The 23,801-nt window shown below is 41.7% G+C and overlaps 2 protein-coding genes across 2 annotated transcripts; one reads left to right on the top strand and one right to left on the bottom strand.

Annotated features, from left to right (window-relative positions):
* Positions 1-1,981: 1,981 nt before the first annotated feature.
* Positions 1,982-6,151, top strand: ttc9 (tetratricopeptide repeat domain 9). The gene is made up of 3 exons (XM_083924807.1): positions 1,982-2,578; positions 2,961-3,143; positions 5,383-6,151. The coding sequence occupies exons 1-3, from the start codon at positions 2,107-2,109 to the stop codon at positions 5,463-5,465; spliced, it is 738 nt and encodes a 245-aa protein (XP_083780933.1). The 5' UTR covers positions 1,982-2,106; the 3' UTR covers positions 5,466-6,151.
* Positions 6,152-10,789: 4,638 nt separating this feature from the next.
* map3k9 (mitogen-activated protein kinase kinase kinase 9) lies at positions 10,790-23,544 on the bottom strand (the record flags this gene model as incomplete). The annotated part of the gene is made up of 11 exons (XM_083924935.1): positions 10,790-11,244; positions 11,715-12,503; positions 12,937-13,049; positions 13,177-13,318; positions 13,943-14,065; positions 14,468-14,708; positions 14,861-15,036; positions 15,333-15,481; positions 17,703-17,883; positions 21,520-21,933; positions 23,154-23,544. The coding sequence occupies 11 exons, from the start codon at positions 23,542-23,544 to the stop codon at positions 10,790-10,792; spliced, it is 3,174 nt and encodes a 1,057-aa protein (XP_083781061.1).
* Between the last annotated feature and the right edge of the window lie 257 nt (positions 23,545-23,801).

Here is a 23,801-nt window from a genome sequence, read left to right as displayed (position 1 = left end):
TCCGGTCGTAGTTTGATGACGTCGTATCAGTCGTTCGAATTAGTTACATTGGCATAGGAATAAAGGGCACCGACACAGCTTTGTAAATGCGTTTTAATCAAAGAGAACAAAGTGTGCAAAAAGTTCGGTTTTTTTATTATTTATTTTATTGTTTATTGAAAACATTTAATATAAACATGACTTATCTTACATATTTCAGAGTTATACACAGTGAAAAAATATATTTCTAAATGTAGAAATAATAATTACATTAATTGTCCAATAACAGTGAAACTTAAAAAAAGGATGAAGAATAACAAAAACAAAAACTAAAAAACATGGGGTCTGCTAAACTCAAGGAGTAAATTCGAAATGGCTTATTATTCTAATAGTTTTTGCCAATTTATTATTTTTAAATTTGCAGTTTTCCATAGTGGTCAAATATTATTTAAAATATAAAAGGAGGGTAACGTTTGTGACGCCAAACCATTTTATGGATAGAGTACGCTAAGGTAATGATCAAATTAATTATGTAAGTTTCATCTGCCGAATATTTGGGATTGTTAAGAATGAGTAATAAATCCATCTTTGAAAGTATTACTGCTAATATTCTACTACTGCTGTTTGCGTTTTTGTTTTATTTTTATACTGATCATTTATACTCATTTATACACAAAATACAAGAGCACATTAATTCAAAATGTCATCATCATTAATCCAAATGATAGGCTATGATTGATTGATTTTTTTTTTTTTGCCTAATTTGGCAAAAATGAATCAGCACTTTCATTTCATACAAACCAGTAAATTAAATTGTAGCCCATAAGCCTGCAGTGTTTGTGCATGTGTGTATCTCTCTTGACAACAACTGTAGATGCCAATTAAAGGCGCGTGCTATTGCGAACATGCATCGGTATGAGCATTACACAATCAGATGTACCAAATGTGCCTATCGTTGTTATGGTTCTTTTTTCTCTCTGATCAGTAACATTTGCTCAAGAGAGCTGCAATTCCAGAGACACACCCAGACAGCTGAGCCTGTGAGTGTGACAGGACAGATGGATTTAGGCATGGCGAATACACACTACACACGCGGTGTTGTTGTTAAAATGGCACTCAAAATGAGAAGCTCTTAAAGCAAAAGAGAACCGTATTCACCACCTCTGCTCAACTCTTTACAATAGAGGCTCATAACAAAATTACCCTGCAAAAAAAAACCCGGTTTGAATGACATCATAGACTAAAGTCTGCCAGGAGTGTGTCCAAAGTGGCTGCGCAGAATGAGAGCAGTCCGGGGGAGGCAGGCTGCAAGCTGCTCAGGCGAGAGACGACAGGCCTGGATGATCCTTATCTGATCCATCTGAGTGGAGATGACTGCATTCCTCCGATTTGAGATAAGAGCGAGAGACTGAAGGGATGTTTTGAGTGGAAGGAGGGGGCTGATTTTCACTGTGATCCTCTTATTGTAACATGTGTATGCCCAATTTAGGGAGGACATATTGTAATTTCGAAAGGAACTTGCATGGATGGCCCAGGGATAAAAATGAGGCATAATTGATTACATTCTCTAGTTCAATAATGGCTTTTATTTGGCTATAAATGAACACAAAATAGTACAATACATACAAGATACGGATCATACAATAGTCTACATTTCACTGTATTTCACTGAAAATAGAATCACTGTCATGTGATTTTTTTTGTCAATTCGCAACAAATAAGACTTAATAATTACAAATTCCCCTTGAGAATAAAACATCACACAAAATAACTATTGTCAGTGTAGTCTGGTTTTAAACACTGTTCAGTTTGCAAACAAACTGATAATTAAATTATCTCCAAATAAACTGATAATGAAATCAAAGCCTCTCCTCTTCCTGCCGGAGGATCCCCATGGGACCGATGGCCTTGTATTTAACGACCAATCGGCTCGTCGGAGGAGAAAAAATAGAGACTGGGCTACAGGAGGAGCGCGCATCGCGCAGGGTTGCGCACAGAGAAGACGTAGCTGCGACACTGGCGAGGCGAGGACGCGTCAACGGCCGAGAGGATGCAGTGAAGGAGCCTCGATCACCCAGCTAATTTACGGCCGGGCGCCAGGGCAGCTGTAATAAAATAACGTCGAAGATGAGCGTGATCCAGGTCGGGCACGACGGCAGGGTGGACGGCGGCAGAGGCAGCCACACCGACAACGGCGGCGGCTCCCCGAGGCACCAGTGCGCTCAGCCTCCCAACAGCAGCAGCGGCCGGACCAAAGATGCCAGATACCAGCAGCAGCTCCAGCAGCAGAGGCATCATGGTGGGTCGATGTTGAAACAACCATCACTCAACGAGCCAGCCGAGGTCGTGAGACGGGCGCTGGATTTCAAGTGCCAAGGCACCCAGTGCTACAAGGATAAGAAGTACCGAGAGGCGATTGGCAAGTATCACCGCGCTCTGCTGGAGATAAAGGGGCTGTGCAGGGTGCTAGGGGATCCGGACACCAGCTCCAAGCCCCCGTCCCCCCTCCTGCCGACCATCAGCAAGTCCTCCACGCTGACAGATGAGCAGAAGGGGGCCATGGAGAATGCAGAGCTGGAGTGTTACAACAGCTTGGCCGGTAAGGGACACATTTCACACATACACACACACACACACTACACTTATGTGCTGTCTGTTCAGCAGAGAAAGATCCTGGGAATACCTCTGAGCTCATGAATGATTCATGAAGAGTATGAGTCATTCTCAGGCTTACCCACTATCTGCCACTTTATTTGGAAATCCACTTCATATTAATGGTATATTTATTCAGCTCTTGGCAAATTCACTCATTATATTTGTTATAGGATATTAAACAATTATCCAAAGTATCCCTCATATATTGGTGCCTGACAGCTCACACATTAGAACTGCTACTGTATAATGAAATACAAATATTGGCTCATGCAGTGTTATCAGTAACGTTTTCACCCCCTCTATCTGCTCCTCCTTTTCCACTCTAGCATGCCTGTTGCAAATGGAGCTGGTGAACTATGAACGAGTGAAGGAATACTGTCTGAAAGTGCTTCACAAGGAAGGGAAGAACTTCAAGGCTCTGTACCGATCCGGTGTGGCCTATTACCACCTAGGAGACTTCCAGAAGGCCCTGTACTACCTGAAGGAGTCCAACAAACAGGAACCATCAGGTCAGGACTAAGTACTGCCCTAGTGGTGGTCACTTTACATATTGTGATTTAACACATTGAAAAATAAATTATATATATATATATATATATTACAGAATTGTTAAACTGCCCAACAGAATACAAAGCAGTTAGAATTAGCTCCACCTAGACCAGCTACTACATTAAAATTCTGCTCACAGTTGAATGCATCAGTAATAAAATACATGATGATAAAACTTCAACAGATTGCAGAGTAAACCCTTTGCACATCAGGCATTTTTATTTGTCCTATTAGGAAAAGCACAGGTGTTACCAATAGCATTACAATGTCCCAGTAAACCATGAAAGTGTGGCAGTGAGCCACAGCAGGACCATGAAATTGGAGCAGCTAAATGGCATTCAGACATCATTCATGCTATTACAGGTGGGTGTTTTTTCAACTGTGACATGTCAAAATGTCATATACTGTATATATATATATATATATATATATATATATATATATATATATATATATATATAGAGAGAGAGAGAGAGAGAGAGAGAGAGAGAGAGAGAAATAAAAAAATTATGATTTAAAATATAAAAGGAGGGTAAAGTTTGTTAAGCCAAATCATTTTATGGATAGAGTATTTTGCTAAGATAATGATCAAATTAATCATGTAAGTTTCATCTGCCGAATATTTGGGATTGTTAAGAATGAGTAATAAATCCATCTTTGCAAGTATTACTGCTAATATTCTACTACTGCTGTTTGCGTTTTTTTTTTTTTTATACTGATCATTTATACTCATTTATACACAAAATACAAGAGCACATTGATTCAAATTGTCACAATCATTAATCCAAATGAAAGGCTATGTGATTATTATTTTTTCTTTTGCCTAATTCGGCAAAAATGAATCAGCACTTTCATTTCATACAAACCAGTAAATTAAATTGTAGCAGGCTGTAGTGTTTGGGCATGTGTGTATCTCTCTTGAAAACAACTGTAGATGCCAATTAAAGGCGCGTGCTATTGTGAACATGCAAATTATATATATATATATATATATATATATATATATATATATATATATATATATACTGTATGTATATATAATAATTAGGGACTCGTGAACAGGTGTACAGGTTGGTGTGAAAGTCAGGTAATGAGAGACGGTGGGAAACACTGCAGGACCAATCTAGTCTCACAGCACATCGTGAGCAATAGTCACAAAATACGTTATGGTCTGAAAATCCTGCCGTGTCCATGTAAACGATTCAATAGATTACATTTATTTTAATATTCCAGGCTTTAATCAACAAATATCCGGGTTGACTTCTCTGCAGTCTTTGTTTATGGTACTATTGGCAATATGAGACGTGAGTATGAATTGGAGTTAAGAGACAGCATCTCTATAAACACATATCTGCATATGAATGCAGACAAATAATAACAAAAAGTAAATAAAAAGTTAAACTGTCATCAGATAATAGCTGATGGGTTTCGAGATTGCATTGCATTGCCTCTTACTCTCTACATGAACTGTTTACCTGCATGCAACTCGGGCTACAAATGGAAACCAGACCACTTCCGCTGCCCAAAATCTCGTCATTCATATGCAAAATCTGCTTATGGAGATTACTAGTCACCAAAAACTCCATAGTGTATCTTTAGTGTTTTAAATATTCTTCTTCTACAGTAATATCCGGGGAGAGAAATTTAGGTTTAATTTTCTGGGGACGACCTGGAAACCCGTCAGGGACCTGCAGTGGGACCAAGGCTTCACTTTGTGAGCCGTATCTATGAGAAACAGCTAAATTAACTAAGCTTCTCGCTGGTCTCTTTCACAGTGTCTCTTTTGTAGTAATTCAGTGCATGTATGTGTTTTCTGAATGATCAACGAAAGACTAATCCGTCTGTTCAGAGAAATGCAGTAGGACATTTCGACATCAATTTTCAAAGATGGAATTCACTGTAAACTGCAATTTTGTTTCTGTGTGATGTGATTGATAACACAATTGTTTTGCCACTGTTGGTCCTGTAAGACCCTTTTAAAAGCACACAGGATAAACAAAAAAAAATGGTGTTGTATCTGGAATCCAAAACAGTTTTTCCCCCGTAATTCCTGAAAAAAACATTATTTTCTGTAGCCACTTTACTGTGTGACATGTCCCACTGAGTTCAGTTTAAGGTTGAAGATTTATGAGCACATTAATGCACCATATCCTGTCCGAGCAGGAAATAAATCAGCCTTTTCCTGTCTTTGTTTTTCAGACACCAATGCCATCCGCTACATCCAGCTGACAGAGATGAAGATTCGCCGCAGTGCCCAAAGGGAAAAGAAAGAGGCGACATAAGCACCGGCTATCTGATGACTTCTCCACTGTCGTAAATTTCAGCCCTACTGTGTGCCACCCCAGACCTTACACACCATGAGTCAGAGGTCTTGGTGTGAAAAGATATTTGTTTGCTTTTGCCTTGCACAGCATCCGGTTACCAGTTATGTGATTGAACTTCATCGTTGTGTACTTGAAGCATTTTCTTTTTAAAAAATCCTACCAGATGCTGAGTTTCTGTCTCCAAACCGGCAAATTGATCTATTATGAGTCCATCACGATTTCTTTTTTAAACCATTATAAACTGATGCACTGCCAGTCCAAACATTGCACATACAGGCCGACACTTGTGATAGAGACAGGAGCAACAAGTTCCATAGAGTGAGTCCAGCATGTCTGCAGGCGAGTGTCACTGTAAATTAGCACGTGCCCTCGCACAAGATGTCTCTTGAATGGCGTGGAGTAAATGAGTAACAACCACCTACACCACCATACTTTGATTTTGACAGTACAACAAAAGATCCTTTTTTTATACTCTCGATTATATCTGAAGTAAAGGTGCTTTCATTAAGTAGGTTTCTAACTCACAGTGTGTAGGCAAGGACATCAAGAGCACATGGGTGCTAATTGCAGTACAAACTTAAAGAGACATATCACAACATGTAAATAGGCTACTTTATATAAATCATGAAAAATATAATGGAGAGACAAGCTATTTGTGTTTATTGATGCCAAAACAAAGCACTTCATTCTCAACATTTACTTGTATCAAAAAAATATTGTATGTTTACTGTAAAGGTATGCGTGTAATAAATATGTCTACTGATTGAAGTGTTTTTTTTTGTGACGCAGCAGTGGATTTCCCTGCAATGTTTTTATTTTCATTTTTCTCCAGTTTCTGAAACGCTGAAATAGATTTGTGGAGAAATGCTGATGACAGCACATAAATGAATAAGTGGACCAAAGCTGAAGGTGAAATTATTTGATACCTTTTCACCTTGGTAGCAGCCATGGTGAGGCTCGGATTGTAAGTTGGGTCATGAAGTTGATTTTCCAAGAAAACTACATAATGAGGCATAGAGCCAGTAGTCTGGCTGTACTTAGTGGGTATAAAGGCTGACATCAGACTCCTTCTGCTTTCTCTGCTATCTGTTTTGCAAGGGCACCGTTTCTGCATCCGGGGCCCAAAAAGATTGTGACTGGTTTAAAGAAATACAAACACCTCATTGCGCCTTTATACCAGAACGCTAACCTGTGCAGCTCCAGTCTTGGAGTATGGTCTGGTAATGTAAGACTATGGTGTCAGTGATTTCTACCATTTAGGTTGATATAAGTGACTTACTAAAACAACAGTTGAAGCTACACATTAAGAGACAGAGAGCAACATTAGCATTCACCTGGAGCGATGTTTCTGGCCACCTTATGACTATGGTTGAATATTCACTCTCTTTTAAGCTCTCTAGCTGCCAGTTGTCCTACTACGTTTATCAGGTAACTGCTAACATTCTCTGATGTGTGGTGCTGGGGTAGCCCGCCATGAATTAGAATTAGCTACAGTCGAATCAAAATTTCACTGAAAGATAATGAGCCAGCAATATTTTTAAAAAACGTAGAAGGTTGTTTAACAAGATCTAGGTCTTTCAGATTTCTCAGTACAAAAAAATATTATGTCTAACACACAATAAAAAACATTTTACCTGTTCCGCAAATAGGGATGTTATTTCATAATCCAAACAAAAATGGCAGCCGGCCAGCTACCTGGATAGGAAGCAGAGCTGCAAAATGGGTTTTTTTTAATTTATTGTTCAGCAGACTGATTTTTTTTATCTGATGGCTCGAAGAGAGTTTGAGGATTCTACTTTCTTGTTGTTTTTTTAAAAACATTATCAGGTAATCATCTTTCTGAAATGCATAGTTGCCATTGAGACTTTAATGTAGCTAATGCTAATACATGAAAGGCACCCCAAACTGGGGCAATCAGGACCAAACAGCAGACAAACAAAGTTAGCGGTTAGCTGGTGAATGTAGTGGAGCATTTGGAAGGTTCAAACATTGCCGGTTAATTATATTCCTGAGAAATAACTGCATAGCTCTGCGACTTAAATCTAACGCAAATGTTAAGACATAAGAATCACAAACTGTCGCTAGCCCCTACTAAGTCTGGAGGGAATATCTGGCTCTTTAGAAGAAGAAATAGAAGAATTATTACTTTATTAATCCCGCTAGGTTACACACACACAGGCCCGAAATACACACATGCACAAACAGGACCTATATACATGCAATTAATGGAGAGATGTCAGAGCGAGGGGGCTGCCGATAGATCGGCTCCCTGAGCAGTTGGGGGTTTGGTGCCTTGCTCAACAGCACCTCAGCAGTGCCCAGGAGATGAACTGGCACCTCTCCAGTCCACACTCCATTCATGGTGCACACAGGGGCTCAAACCGGCGACCCTACCGTTCCCAGCCGAGTCACCTATGGACAGAGCTACTTAATGCTCCACTATGTTCACAAGCTAATCACTAACTTAGTCCGCCTGCTGTTTGGGACTGGACAAGTGAGTTTTTTTGAGCAGAAAACTGGTACTTGCTGCAAGGGGGAAAAAAGAGTGAACCGAAACAGTAAAGTTGCAGCTGGTAAGGACGGTAAAGATGCTGAAACACTGGGCAACTACTAAAGTCAGGTGATGTGTTCATCACTATGAACCACCACTTTAATGACACACAGTCTTAGAAATATAGATTATAGCTGCTTTTAGACCCATTAAATGAACGAGGAAACGCAGAGCCTTACAAAAGTGGTGACCCAGTTAGATTGTTTACTATGATTTTACTCAAATCAGTGTGTTCCAGTGCAAATACAAGTCGGTCAAGAACAGTATTATTCCCAACCTGAACAATGTCCATCAGCAACAGCTTATTCGTGGTAACATTTCAGACAGATAATGACACCTTGGCTACACATCATACAAGCTTTGTTTCAATTAGCATCCTCAGTTGAAATACTGTGTTTGTACATTGAGCATGAGCACATTCTGCAGTCCTCAGAAAAAATAATAATTTATGTTTACGTACACCAGGTCACACTCGTGAGAGTGTGACCTCAGAGGATGCAGTCTTTCAGGCCAACATTTGAAAATGAAATGAGTCAAGGGGACATTAAGATACTGTTTCCATTTGTCATTTTCAAATAATTTATGATTAACTCTTTTTGTTTTACCTGACAGCATTTCCTCCAACATTGTGAATTTTCTTGTCAAGCAGATTGCATTAATAAAATAGCAAAACATATTTTAAATTCATTTTGCAGTCTAGACAAACACAAGTGAAACGTGGAAACAAAAACTTACCAATGTTGGCATGCATTTAGCTCAGTTAAATAACTTTTTTGATTGTTGGGCTGTAGCTCATGATTTTCAATAATGAAGAATATGTTGATTATTTTGTCAATTAAAAAATGCTTGTTACAATACACTAAAGCCCATAAAGTTGCCCAGGACAATCGTTTACCATCAGACAAGAAGCAATTCTCACAATTTAGAGGCTGGAAATAGGGAATGTTTGATATTTTCACTTAAAAAAATACATAAACAATGAAACCGTTATCAAAATATGGACTCATAACTAATCGTGTCAGGCTAAGTTCTCTACTTGCACGCTTGTTGAATGTTTTTTTTTAATAACATCCTGAAGATTATTGAAAATGCGTAAAACAGACAAAATAATATGAAGCAAGTCAAATGTGGCTGTATTTAGTTTGCAGCCAAATTCAACTCTAAAAAAACATTCATGGACGTTAACAAGTGTCAAAAATCAAGGCAAATGCAATGCATTAAAAAAATAAAACAGATAAATTAATCCATAAATAAATCATTACAAATATAAATAATCAGAAATGAACTTCCACATGCCTCCAGGGCCTGTTCAGCCTGTGTGCCATTCAACATTCATGCAGTTTGTCGCTTACATACTTTACATCCATCCTTCTATCTTGATCAACAATTTATGAGGCAGACAATTTTTACAGTTACAAATACAAAGTTCCCTTTTTTAGTTTGGAGAAATGTTTCTTAACTGGTGGGTCAGGATCCAAACAAGCTGCTCTGACAGGGCCACAAACACAGAACGAACCCGATGGGGAATTAATGAGTTCTTTGAAATATTTAGTTGTGACTTCCTGACAGTGTGTCGGTCCCAATTCAAAACCCACGCAGCAGTGAGATTCTTCAGTATAGTAAAGCTCACCATACGGGGCTCCAGACTGTGTCAGATTGTACTGATACTGTTTCAAGACCGCGGGTTACTAATGCAAAGAAGTGCTCATATTACACAACAGCATTCCCCCTGTCCCCGGGATATTACTGCGTACAAGTGATTGGTGACGACAGGTGCTCAGTACAAAACAGGAATCCATCAGCCACTAACACAGAGAGTGAATTATACAGATAAGTTCAAATAACAATATACTTTTACCGACAAATTACAAATAATCAGACAGCACTTTTTGACGATGGAAAAAACCCTGAAGCTTTACATTCATGACGCTTTCCAAAAGTGCACTTCATTAAATGCACAATCTTGGACTCAAGCTTGAAATAAAAAAAAGTAAGTAAAGCTTTGTGAAACTGTCGATGCCATTCTGCTATCAAGCCATGAATCAGTTTACATCTTGAATGACAAAAAGTATGGAAGCCCAGAGAGGCAAGCAAGATTTCTTTTTTTTTTTTTTCTGTCAGGATCATTTTCCTTATTTTGTAATTTTTTATTTATTTGTGAAAACAAGGAGCATTTTGTTTTCCAGGCAAATTATTTGTACTTTTTTTTAATCTGTGAAAACAAGCAATTTTTTCCCTCAGGCACATTTTTAAGATGAAAAAACAAAAACAAAAAAAAACAAGTCACCTGTTTTCACACATAAAAAAACAAATTACTTTTTTTGTTTACCTGTTTTAACGGATGAAAAAGATATTTTAAAAAAATTTCTGGCAAAAACAAAAAAGATTCTCACTTGCTTCTCAGAGCTTCAGTACAATGACAGGGTTTCTGTTAGTGAGAGAAATCAAGAAATTTCATGGTTTCTTTTAGCAGTTTTAGATCCCACATTTGAGGAGTTTTATCACAATTGTCAATACAGCAAATGTCCAAAAGGTAAAATATTCACAGTAAATGTCTTCCTGTAATTTAGTGACATTATTTTAGTCAGGAAGCCATCCCCGTGAAGTACTGATTAAAGCTAGAACAGATTCATTATGTCAGTACTAATTGACCCAGACCTGTAAGGATCCAAAGGCTCACAGCATGGAGAGCCCCCGCTTTGTGTTGGAACGGTGAAGGGCCTAGAATGAGTCAGGACCAGAATCCAGGTCTGTAGCGGTAAGGTGAGTCTTTGGGAAAGCTGATCTCCGGTCTGCAGAGTGGGACGGTTCCATCCCGGCACTGTACCTCATCCAGCTGATCCAACAGGTGATCCTTCCTGCGGGGGGAGTAGGGCGTTGGTGCCTCCATGGGAGTGGGCAGCACCGCTTGGTCTCTCCCGAACTCTACAGTCGGAGGAGTCTCTGTGCTGGAGGTGTGGGCGGGAGACTCGCCGTTACCCAGGTTTTGTCCGTTTCCCCTGGGTCTCGTGTCTGCCCAAAACACATCACAGCGTGCCCGCGGTGAAGGCCGAGGCCGAGCCACAAAGTCAAGGGTCTTGGGGCGTTCGAGAGCACAGCGACGACGGGGAGTTGGAGGGAACACAATATTTGGATCGGGAAGCCGGGGGACCTCAGGAGAGTCTTCTTTTAAACCTCTGAGGCAACCTGTTAAAAACAGAAAGAAAGACAGAAAGAAAGAAAGCCGTTAGTCTGGCTTACCAGATGTACAGTGCTGGGATAAAGCCGGACATCCAGCGCACGATCTCTGCTATTTATTTATTAAGGCCCTGTGGCAACTGGGGCTCAGCACTGCCCAAGATGGCCGTGATTGTTTTAAATTTACCAACAACCCAGAGTGTTTTATCCCCTATCCAAGAATGATAAGCTGGTGTAGCCAGACCTCTTCTGCGCTGACACAGCACTCTGGAGATATATAGTCTGGCTATGCAAGACTAGAGAAACTCCAACATCATATTTCCTGAAATGTATTGGTTTAGACCAAAATTTGGTTTGGCCAATATCAGCCCATAAAGCACACCATTAAAACTGTATGATTGAGGCTGTGAAACTCTAAATCCTATGACTGTATTTCTAGTTAGTATTAAAGAAGAATTAAAGAAACCACAAGACTTTACCTGTGTCCTCTAATGCAGTTTTTTCTAGCAATGGTTCCAGATTATTAGAGGGGCAGCTCTTCTTGATGGCCCCGTCTGACGGTGTTCGACGGAGACTACGCGAGGAACTTGGGGCGGATGGTACATGTGTGGGTGTGAGAGACTGGCGGGGGTTACGCTTGAAGCTCTCGAGGTGGGTGTTGACCAGCGGGTTGATCGAGCTTTGGATGGCCTGATGATGTGAGAGAGGAGGTGGGAGAGGAAGCTGTCTGTGTGGTGAGGCAGGGCGGTGGGCCAACAACTCCTCACTGTCAGAGCGCAGCAGTGAGCGAGTGGAGTTACAGTCAGACACTGATGACAAGGACAGCAGCGTGTAAGAGGAGGGCAAACCTCGCTCGGGCAGAGAGGGTTGCGATGATTTCAGCGGGCTTTCCCGCCGGAACAGTCTGCGAGTCTGGGGGCTAGTGCTCCGCCTCTGGCCCACCGTTCTGTGGAAGAAACCCTCCCATCGTGATTTGATGTTCTCCTCCGGCTGGGCCAGAGTAAGCAGGTTGCAGCCCAGTCCGACGGCTGCCAGCAGAGCTCCACAGCCCAGCAGGACCAGCTCAGACCGTCGCCCCCCACCGGGGCTCTTCCTGCATGTTGGTGTTCCTGGAACCTGGCCACTGGGGCAGTACTCATCTCCAACACTGTCAGCAGCAGCAGCAGCCGAAGCAGCAGCTGTGTGGCCCTCCTTATGGAAGGGGATGCAGAGGTAGGACTGACCAGGAGCTGCTCCTGGCTCAGCAGTGAAGCAGCAGTCCTCATTTTCTAAAAACAGGATCATGCACATGTTAATATAAAGTCAGTTGTCTTGTAAATCATGTAAACTGAAGCATATAGTTCATGTTGCACAGAGGATAAGCCCTGAAGAGCAGCTATTATAAAACGTGAAGTCGTGAGGCCGACTGCGACATTGTCACTTGAATTCCATCTATCCGAGTTTGTTGTGCTGAGAGTGCATGATGCTTTTTCAGGATCAGCTTGTTTAAATCGGCACAGCTACAAACATCTGTGAGTTTCTCTGGTCAACCACTAAGGACCATGTGGGAGTGAAGAATCTCACTCACTTACTTTCCTCTTCCATGTTTTCTCAGCCAGTCTGCCACTTCTTTGCTTACGTTAGACTGAAGCTGTATTATCATGTGGAGTTTGCAAACTGTACGCATGACAAAGTAGACATTAATAGGTCGGTCCTGCTCACCCATCTCCACAAGGCTTGGCACACCAGGCACTGCTGGACTGTGTCTCGGCGACCTGCGAAGGTTTGGGGCGCTGCAGGACCGCTGCCGGCTGCCTTCATGGGGAGGTTTCACACTGTCAGGTAGAAAGGATGAAGACAGAAATAATGAGAAACAGGTTTGGACTTTTTTTTTCATAAAAGATACCGTGACCTATTTTCTCCAATAGCTCCAATAATAACTTTTTTCCATGGTTCCCTCACCTGGCATCAGCGCTGTGCTCCCTGTACGGGCCACACCCACGAGATCTTCCCTTTTTCCTGGACCCCTTCCGCTCCTCCTCCTCTTCATCCTGCTGAAAACCTGTGTTGCGACCCCAGGCTGTGTATCCCTCCCGTGGCGTGACTGCAAAACGAGACATTTTAACAAGAACACATTAGGAGAGTGGATATAAAGTGCAAACATTAAATAGCCTGCGATGAATAATAACTGAACTGAAAAAAACAAGTTAGTTGGAGACCTTTGGCTGACTTTACAGGAGAGCCAACACAAAAAAAAGATCATACTTTGTCCTGACTTTGTTTATTGAATTCAATTTTTAATAAAACTTCATACAGATAATATCCAATATCTTTCTATTTTTGTATGTGCACTTAACACACTTTTGGGCTCACATATTAGAATGGGGTTTTATTGGTAGAAATGTAGAACTTAACATATGAGAAATATACAATAATAATGTTATTACAAATACTACAACCAAAAATGTAAAAACTTTTTTATCATTAAAAAGCTGTACAGATTCATGCAGGATGTGCAAAACAATAATTCTGTGTGTTCAGTGTTAGCTCTTTTACCTATTCACTAATAACTTAGGATTGCTTTAGTATTCATATGAACCTTTTTGGCAGTAGAAAGAGCTCATCAAGAGCTTTAATTTGATTAATATATATATTTCCCCTCTGGTTCTCACCCCTCGTAATGACGAATTGAATCAAAGTTTAAATGGAAGAGTCTGATGGTGCTTACGTTGGATGGCTCTCAGGCGGGGCAGCATCTGCGGACTGCTCGGAGGAGTGGAAGTGCTGCTGAGCAAACTCCTCCGCCGATCATGTGAGGGAGACGCCTGCACTGTGATTTTGTGCTGAAAATCTAAATTAGGATTTAAGAAAAACAAACAGACATATTAACCTCTGAGAAAAGTTTGAAATTAAGAATCTAATCTAATCTTATCTAATATCAAACACCGGACATTTAAAACTGCTATAAAACATTTTAGTAAAATAAAAAAAATCACTGTATATGTCACAGTGTTATGACAAATGGCCTGCGTTTACACCATCTGTTTTTAGTTTATGCATTTTTACCAGCTACCCAGTGAGACTAGAAGCTGGACAGACAGACCGTGAACTGTTGGGACGTGAACTTCAGAAACAGACGCCAAGTAAACAACTCTACAACAATAGACAACCCACTAAGAAAGAGAGGGTGAAAGATGGCGGATTGGAAGATGTTGTAGGTGGTCCTGAAGAGATGGGATTTAAGCTGACGTACCTGAAGGCAAGCTGATCCTGTTCCCATCCTTTAGTTTAAGGCGGTTGCGGCGGAACTTGCCCTGCCTGCTCTCCACGTGAGGCTTTTCCTGGTACAGCTGGTGAATGATGATGTTGAGTTCTCGCTCCAGGATGTGGATCTCCCTCTCAGCCAGTTCTTGCTCTCGCCTCCTCAGCGCCTCTTCCTGGCATTTCTGTTGCAGCGCGGCTTGGGTTAACTCCTCCTCCCATGATCGCAGCTCCTGAGAGAACAAAAAGAAGAAGAAGAAGAAGAGGTAAAGGGAAAACCGATGCAACCTTAACCTCAACCTTCAACTTCTTAAGACAAGAAGTTCAACTATGTTCCACTATGTGTCATTAGAAAAGAGCCTAAACATCATCCTCTCATCTTTACCTTCTCCTTGGTCCTTAGTTGATCAAACATTTCCTGGATCTCCAGTTTCCAGTCATCCTGCAGAGATTGGAAGGACTCTGCCGGCATCTCAAAAAAGCCAGACTCTTCGATGGCTGTCAGCTGGTCCAGAATAATTGTAAACTGCGGTCGAGAGTGAGGGTCTGGGCTCCAGCATTCTGTGGCACAAGATTAAAAACAGTCGCAGAATCTTTCAATTTTGCCTCCGTAAAAAGTAATTTTGGTCCTTTAAATGGTTCCCGTAAATCTTCAAATATTCTGTCTATTCGATGGTATTTCAGAGGTTTTTCTTGCTGCAGTGGATAAACTTACTTTTCTAAAATGATTTAATAATAGATGTTAATATGTATATTTCTCTTCTCTTCCAATGTTTGCACAAATCTCAGACCATTTCCATAGAATTTGGAGGTTAAAGCTTTCCTTTGAGCAGTAAAAGTGTTTTAGCTTCTCTTACCTTCCATCAGACGTGCAAAGGGCTCCGGACAGGTCAAGGGAATGGGCAGAGCCAGCTTGTTCATTGCCACCCCATAAGCCACTGCAAGACTATCGATACCCCGGAATGGAACTTCTCCTGTCAGCAGCTCCCATAACAGCACGCCATAGCTTTATTATTAAAAAAGGGAAAGAAAAAACGAAAATAGGTGCAGATTTGGATAAATACCCTCAAATACTGTCTCACATTTCATGCTAAAATATTCTCCTTAGATGAGAAAAAACCTATTGCACAATATATAACAACATGGTTCAGAAGATAAATGTGTGTACAAATATATATAAATGTCAAGCAGGATGTTTGATGAAAAATAGTGCGAGTCTCCAGCAAAGCACACCATTTTAATAAATGTCACAAAGGGATTCAAATGGCATTATTTTGCACTCGTGTAAATGCCAAGGTGTGACAGAAAATATAAAAATAAGGAAATCTCAACAGATTAGTGCAGCGGCTGACAAAGCCATTGTGACTAATGCCAAAACTCCACACATTTGCGACACATCAAATAAAGCAGCAATAAGTGTGTTAAGATAAGGTTGTTGATTCTTTATAGTTAGCTAGAGACTTATCGGTTCTGTTATAAATGTTCTATCGTGTGAGCAACAGGAATAAAATAATACCTAAAATACAAAAACTAAACAACTCATAGAGCCGTTAAACAGGTCAAAACAAACCCCTGAAATGATTAAGGATGATCATTTTAACAAGTTTTATTCTACATGTACGCATTGATTAGGGAGACCGAGTCATTCCTCTCCCTGGTCAGCACTCCTAAGGACATTCGTCTTCCTATCATTACTGTAATGCACGCTGCCTTCTCTTGGCTCTCACACTTTAATCCTGTTTCGGAGGGAAAACCCCACATTGGGTCAAGAATAGCTGAGCTCGACAGTTAAGACAAGACAACAGGTTGTCAGAGAAGAAAAGTGAGAGTAATGGCATGTGACATAAAAGATAACTGTCTCATAGCAACACTGCACTGTGCGAAAAAAAGGAATTGCATAGAAATCCCTTAAAATAGGATTAAAGATGCCAAACATCATGAGGTTCAAATACAGAGCAGCTCCAGCCAATTAGTTTTTGCCTAAAGCAAGTTTTCCCTGCAGTTAGGGCCGAAGCTAATGGTTATATTATCTCTTAATCTTTCCATATAAAAAGATCAAAAAATGTACATCAAAAGATTCTCAGTGATATCTTTCAATTGCTCGTTTAGTACGACCAGCAGTCCAAACCCAATGGTACTCTGCTTACTATAATGTTTTAAACAGCCCATCTCACATTAAATAACACACACAGTATGGGATAGTACGCCGTACTTTCTTGTTTTACTGTGCTGTTAACACCAAGTCAAATTCGCGGGAAGATTGCATCAAAGCAATTCTGATTTAAAGCTAAAAATATTAAATGTTTGGCCTGTTTGCTTAAAATATCACTTGGAAAATGAATCAGCAACTGTTTTGAGAACGGATTAATCTTTTGTCAACTAATCAGTTCACCAATAAGTTCTATATACTGACAAATTGCACAGACCTCCTACACCAATCCAATATACAGTACATCAACGTTTTAATGCTTACATTACATTTTGTCGTCTTACTTTTCTTATTTCTTTTTTTATTTAATATATTTGCTGACTTCTACTCACAAATTGAAAAGAAGTTTTAGTGTGTACTGCAGCTGCCCTTACAAAGTATGTACTGTTGCATGTAGTGCACACAGATTGGGATATACTGGTACTACTTTTTTAAAACATTGCAACTTGAACTTTCTCCCTCTTACTCATATATGCTGCACAGAGGATTATGGGTCAGAACAGCCAGAAAAACCTGCTGGCTTACGTACTGCAAAATCCAACTGGGTGCTGTAGGACATCCTGGTATTTTTGGCATACTGCCTTTGACAGACTATACCAAATCCTTTTCTGCCATACTAATAGTAAGGTAGCATGTGACAAACAAAAGTCTTGAAAATATAAAAAAAAAAGAAATAAGATTCATTAAAATATTCGGTGTTATATCACACTGTATTGGATCAGACTGTGCTCATGTTAAATCTTTAGACACAGAAAATCCCCTTTCATGCTGCAGGAGATCATAAAGCTAATGTTCAGTGTCTATTTATAGTTATATGTACTCTTAAGCCTCATGTAGCTTTGTACCTATCCCATAATACACAACATTCTGGTCTTTTCCCCTGTCTTTGTTACTATGGCAACTGCTCCCAGAGCTGAACTTTTTAGTGTGCATGATGGATAAACTGGTGTTTTCAGACCGGTTCTACCACCTGTTGTCTTTTGTTTTTTCGCTGCATAAACCCCCTTCCTCTGCCCACCTCCACACGTCGCTACCCTTGGAGAACGTAGAGGAGCGGATGACTTCGGGAGCCATCCAGGCGTATGTGCCGGCGGCGCTCATCTTGGTGGTGCGGTGCCACTCTCGAGCCAGCCCAAAGTCTGTGATCTTCAGAGTCTTGTTGCTGAGGTCTTCCATCTCAACCCGCTCAAGGATTAGGACTGGAGCGGTCGGCAAAGAAGGGGGCGGGGAGGTGATGAGGGGATTTCGGTTGGATGATGGGGAGGAGGGTTGGAGGATGTGGGGGGAATATGTGCAGATTGGCAGTTGGGTTGACGGTAAATTAAAAAGGTTTCAGGTAGGATTGTAATGTTGGGAGGGGCGGCAGCAGAAAGAGGATCAGACCCACGATAAAACACAATGCATGTGGAAACGCAAAACATGGTGGATGAGCGAATCAGGGTGCGGTTGGTGGGAGGCCATGATGAAAGGATTGGAAGGAGAAAAGCAGAGTAGAGAAAAAGAGAGAAAGGAAGAAACAGTGAGCCACTACAACAGAAGAAAGCACAGATGAAAAACACCGACCTTGATCAATGACAATGATGTCACTGCGTATTTTTACAACAGAGCATCTCAAACAAACACCAATACTACAGTTAAACTACAGAAATAGCCTGTTATGACGCACCGGAAAAACAACCCATTCCCAACACGACCAAAGTAGTGCTCCTCCTAACCACATGCCACATATCTTCTCTCCCTCAGTCAGCTCCACAATGCTGGGCCATCTGCTGTGGCTGTGCCCAGCGGAGAGGGTGTGTCTGCAGGCTGCAGTGCACATCAAGCGCCCCTTCATCTGCTGCTCGTGTGGCTCTAATGCTACTGAGGCACTTTCCAAAGAAACTAAAAACCCAAACATGTGTCTGAACTAAATCCTGCTCCTGTGTAGCTCATGAGGTAGAACATGAAATGAGCACAGCTGATTCTCCCTGGGGACAACCATGCTCCAAATGTATGCACTCACTGTAATGCACAGTGCTTTAGATAAAAGCATTTACTAAACGGTAGGTTCTGTGAAAGGGAGTCAGCAGAGATAGTAGAAAGGTTACAGGTACAAACAGAACAAAACCATTAAGTGATTAGGTCTGAAAAATGATGAATTACTGAGTGGCTTATAAGACAGTCACGCTAGCTGCTCTATGCTGTACCACTTACAGTAGGAGATAAATGCTAACCTTAGCATGCTAACATGCTTCCAATAAATATGCTAACATGCTGATGTTTAGAGATTTGCTAATTAGCACTTAATACAAAGTGCAGCTGAGGCTGAAGTGGATGGCATTAGTTTTGCAGGTATCTGTTCATTAATCAATGTATTGAACAAGTTAAAATTTTGACCAGATGATGGTGCAAGATGAAATTAGGCTGGCCACCACAGGTATTACCAATAATCTGGTGGGGGGCATAAATGTGTGTAGACTAAATTTCATTGCAATTCATCCAATAGGAATTTCTAATGTTTCCTTTTTTCCTTTTACTTGAAAACGGCATTAAGAGTGGAAGGCAAAGGAATAATTTCATTGCACAGGGAAACTTGTTTTAACTGTGCATATCACCATAAACTCTTTGACTTGAGTAGCTGTTAAGAAATTTCATCTTAAAACACAAATGGAGATGCTAGAACAAATCTGCTGGATGTGTTGGCGCGTACACATGGGCACACTGTGCAGGTGTCAACACTTTGGCTTTGACACGACTCAACAGACGGGTTCCAGTGTTGTGTTGTAGCAGGGTTCAGATAACAGTCTGTTGAACCCTGTGGACACGTCAACACGTCCAGTGGGCGCAAACACATCCATCTGATGCAATGTATTATCTACCAAAGCCAGAGGGATCACCAAAGTCATTAAGATACAGCCTCAGGGTATCATGAGTACTGTATATGTACGAAATTAAACGACAATCCATTCAGTAGTTGAGATATTTCTGTCTAAACCGAAGCCGTTGACCGAATCGCTGACTTTGTCATCCCTCGAACCACACCGCTAACAGTTAAGTGGGTAAGTTTCCTGTTTATGAGCATCTGAGAAAGAAAAGGGATGCAAGAATAAATGTTGACTTGTGCGTCTTTTTTCGGGACCCGGCTTCACAATATTGTCACCAACCACTTCATTGCCACAGTGGTGCGGCACAGGGTGGGGTCAGAGTGCCACATCCTGAACGCCTTCAGTAATCACTGATTCGACCAGTTTCTCAACAAGGTGGTTTGAACCCCACAAGGACTCGCTTCAAATGACAATCATCATCATGATCATGTGGAGATTTCCTAAACTGATGTACATCAAATAGATGTGATATATGTACTGATTATATTCTATATCACGCACCAATAACTCACACTTGCTCCAGAAAAAAATAGAATAACATACAATCACATAAAAACCTGAGAGGCTCTTTTACTTCTTAGAACCCAAATATGAGCTCAAAGGCGAGAAATGAAAGAAAAGTATGCATTAGACACTAGCATGGATTAAAAGCAAAAGTAAAAGAGAAGACTGGCATGCTGCACTGTCCTGTGCTGTGAGGAGGGCATGGGTTTTCCCCTGAGAGCCCAGGATGGCAACTAGTTAGACTGACTTAACACTTTAAAGCAGCCTATGGGAAGTGAAACGCCTGAGCCGATCGCCAGAGAAAGGGCCAATGGCAGGAAGGAAGCTGGTTGTGTGTACAGTTGAAGCCTCCAATCGGGAGAAGGCTGGGTCAGAGCACTGGGCAAATCCTCAGTAATAGGCTTGGGATTTAGGGGATCCAGTTGGGTAAAATGCAAGATTACATCTGCTCCACAAACGAACATGCACATTCATATTGCTTTCTGCTCTATTTTCTGAACAGACATTATTATCCTTGCAAATCAGAGTGTGCTATAGATAGCATGGACTAAATGTGGAGTTGATTATTTGATCAGTGCATTAAAATAATGCGGTTGGAGAGGGGGGTTGGACAAGGTTGCTGATCATTACAAGTGAGAAGTCATCACTTTTCTAGACCGTTGCTTTAAAAAGAAAGTTTCTCGGTCTGTCTTTAGATTGCAAACAACCTTCCCTCTTGCATGTATTTACTAAAAAAAAAAACTTCCTCTTCAGATAGAAATGATTGCTGAGTATCCATATTTACATCACAGTCTAATACAAGACACCATACGTTTTGCCACAAGACTGATGGAACTGCAAATGTCTTGATTCCCCATTGAATTAATAAAATGTTAAAACTATGTAAAAACACACCAAAGGACTAATGCAGTAAATCACAATTATTATTAATATTGATCAGTTTGCGGGTTGCCCTATAATTTGACATAAATATTGAACGGTACAGAAGTTGCTCACAGCTACAGTGATGTTAAAAAGTAGCTTGCTTAAGTCTGACCAAATACTAAGAGTCCAATGGTATAAAACACAAAAATATGCAATAATTTGTAAAACTGATTAGCCGATCCACAGAAACTTAATCAGCAACCCTTACGATAACTCATTTATTGTTTAAGACAAAATAAATGTTAAATCTTTTCTTGTTCAAGATCCTCAAATGTGAGAATGTATCTCTTTATTCTGATATGACTTAATATCTTTGAGTTTTGGATTGTTGGTCAGACAACACAACCAATGTGAAGACATCACCTTGAGCTTTGACATATTGCAATGGAATTTTTTCTTTCCAGCCTTTTTCTTTTAGATGAAATCCAGAAAATAATCACAAAATCAAAATATTTGCAGCCCTTTGTTCATTAATACTTAAAATCAATCATCATTTTGGGAGAACCAGTGCAGAATGTGATGCCAACAGAGAGGGAATCTTACTGTTGCTGGACTTGAGGTCCCGGTGAATAATTGGGACGATGGCCTGGCTGTGGAGGTAGAGTATGCCCCGGGCGATCTGCACTGCCCAGTCCACCAGCGTGCATGGAGGGATGCGTTTCCCTGCGAGGGCCCGGTTGAGGGGGCCTCCCCTGGCGTACTCCATGACCAGGCACAGATTGGGCTCCTGCAGACACACGCCCAGCAGACCCATGATGTTGGGATGGTTGAGCATGGCAAAAAGTTTGGCTTCCTGGCGGACGCTCTCCAGGGTCTGCTCCGGGTCCTCGTCGGGGTCCCGTCGGGCTGCCTTCACAGCCACTTCTGAGCCCTGCCACACTGCACGGTAGACTTTTCCAAAACCGCCCACTCCGATGATTTCCTCCAGGGTCAGCTCTGAGAAATCAATCTCCAGGACTGAGGAGACATGCAGAGGACAAGGATGACATTAAGAGAGACAGACAAAGAAAAACCTCTATTCCTACAAAACCAATACAATCTACTGACACAATGCTGATCTCATAGCAGGTACATATTTGCACACATCCTTCCAAGGATATTAAAGGTCAGGGTCAGCCTGTCTGGAGCTGAAAACCAGGTCATTCGGTTGAAGGATGCTTTCACTAAGCCCCCCTGCTGCCCCAAATACAGGATGTGGTCCTGCTATTACACAAGCATCTGCTCTTAAATGAAAAGGATGAAAGACAGAAAGGATGGATGGAAAAGAAGAGGATTCTTTCAACTCAGCGTTTAAATGAAAGGTGTGTGAAGTAGTGAACAGGAGCATGTTGTCTGTGACTGTAAACTCTCATGTTGTAGTTTCCTAACAGTCTACTAAGCAGACTGACCTTGATGAATATTTCAGGTGGGATGGTATTTGAAAGTAGGCCAGCTCCTGCGGAGTATGAAGAGATGAAAGCCAAAAAAAGAAAGAAAGACTGAGACAGCCAACTAAGACCGCTGAGGTGGTGTGGTCCACCCCAACATACAGGGCTGATGTGGGTCATACAGCCTTAAAACATTTAGTTTTATTTGCCAGTTTATGCTAACATAGAGATATAGCATTTGTCTGTGGGTTTTTTGTTGCTGCAGAGCATCATTTTGCACACAGGTGTTTTCACCTGGGACCCCACAGTTCGGCGCTCAATACTTTGGCAGCCTTGGCTGCACAATTGGCTGCAGAAGCCCTTTCTCTACAAGCACAATTATATATTTGTTTCTATATTGCAGCACAATCAGGACAAGTAACCTTGACTTTTAATGCATATCAGGCCAATGCATTTCCTTAGAGAGCATAACAAAGCTCCATGAATATCTAATGGTAATATTGCATGTATGCATGTCCACTTAACATATTCTTTCTGAGGAGGATGCAGCACACCTTGTGCACTGTAATTTGAGGCGGGGTGCGTCACTGACAGCAGCTGTTTGACAGGCAGTGTGAGGAATAATGGTCCTGAAGCTGAGGATGCCTGGGCCAGACTCTCTCTAGGCCAACAGGAGAGCACTGCGCCTGCCATGACACAGCACTCTCAACGTGGGGTTCTCTGGCCTTCTGACAAGGGGGAGACAAACCAGCCCTGTGCTCTGTTTGACTGAATACACACTGCTATCATAAAGCACAATGGGATACTCACGGTGCAGAGGAGGCACTGAGTACTGCCGCTCCGAGGTGTCCCGTATTTCCTCCGGTATGCCATTCCCGTTGCTCACATAATTAGATGGGAAAATGCCAACTCGGTCTGCTATCATACCGGTCCACCAGCCCTCATCTCCCGACACCAGGGAGTCTTTGGACAGGACCTCCACCAGGTCTCCCCTCCGCAGGCTGAGCTCGTCGTCTGCGGTCGCTTCGTAGTCGAACACGGCCGTCCAGAAGCCCGGTGCCGCGGGGACAGCATCCGGCGCGGCGCTGATGCCATGCTCCGGTCTCGGCCAGCGAAAAACATCTTTCTCCGCTTCTTCCGACGAGGAAACGCACGCCTTGGGACTCAAACTATTGTCCAGAGCGGGTTTGAAGACATCCATGGACGCAATCCATAGGGGCGACCTGGATCACTGCAGGCGCATCCACCTGACGCTGGCTGGCGGCTCGGAGCGCCTCTGTCTGCACACACACAAAGCTAAGTAGCGGCTACTCCTGCACACAAACACTGCAGGCAACTAGAGGCACCGTTCTGCAGCATCGTCTGTATTTCAGTCCCCGCTGGATGCTATCAAACACACACACACACTCACACACACAAACAGCTCCAGCTTGATGATTTCCAATGCACAATCCTACA

Source organism: Echiichthys vipera, assembly GCF_963691815.1.
Source record: "Echiichthys vipera genome assembly, chromosome: 12".
NCBI lineage: Eukaryota > Metazoa > Chordata > Actinopteri > Perciformes > Trachinidae > Echiichthys > Echiichthys vipera.
The sequence above is the reverse complement of the archived record's forward strand: the minus strand, read 5'-3'. Positions and strand labels throughout refer to the sequence as shown.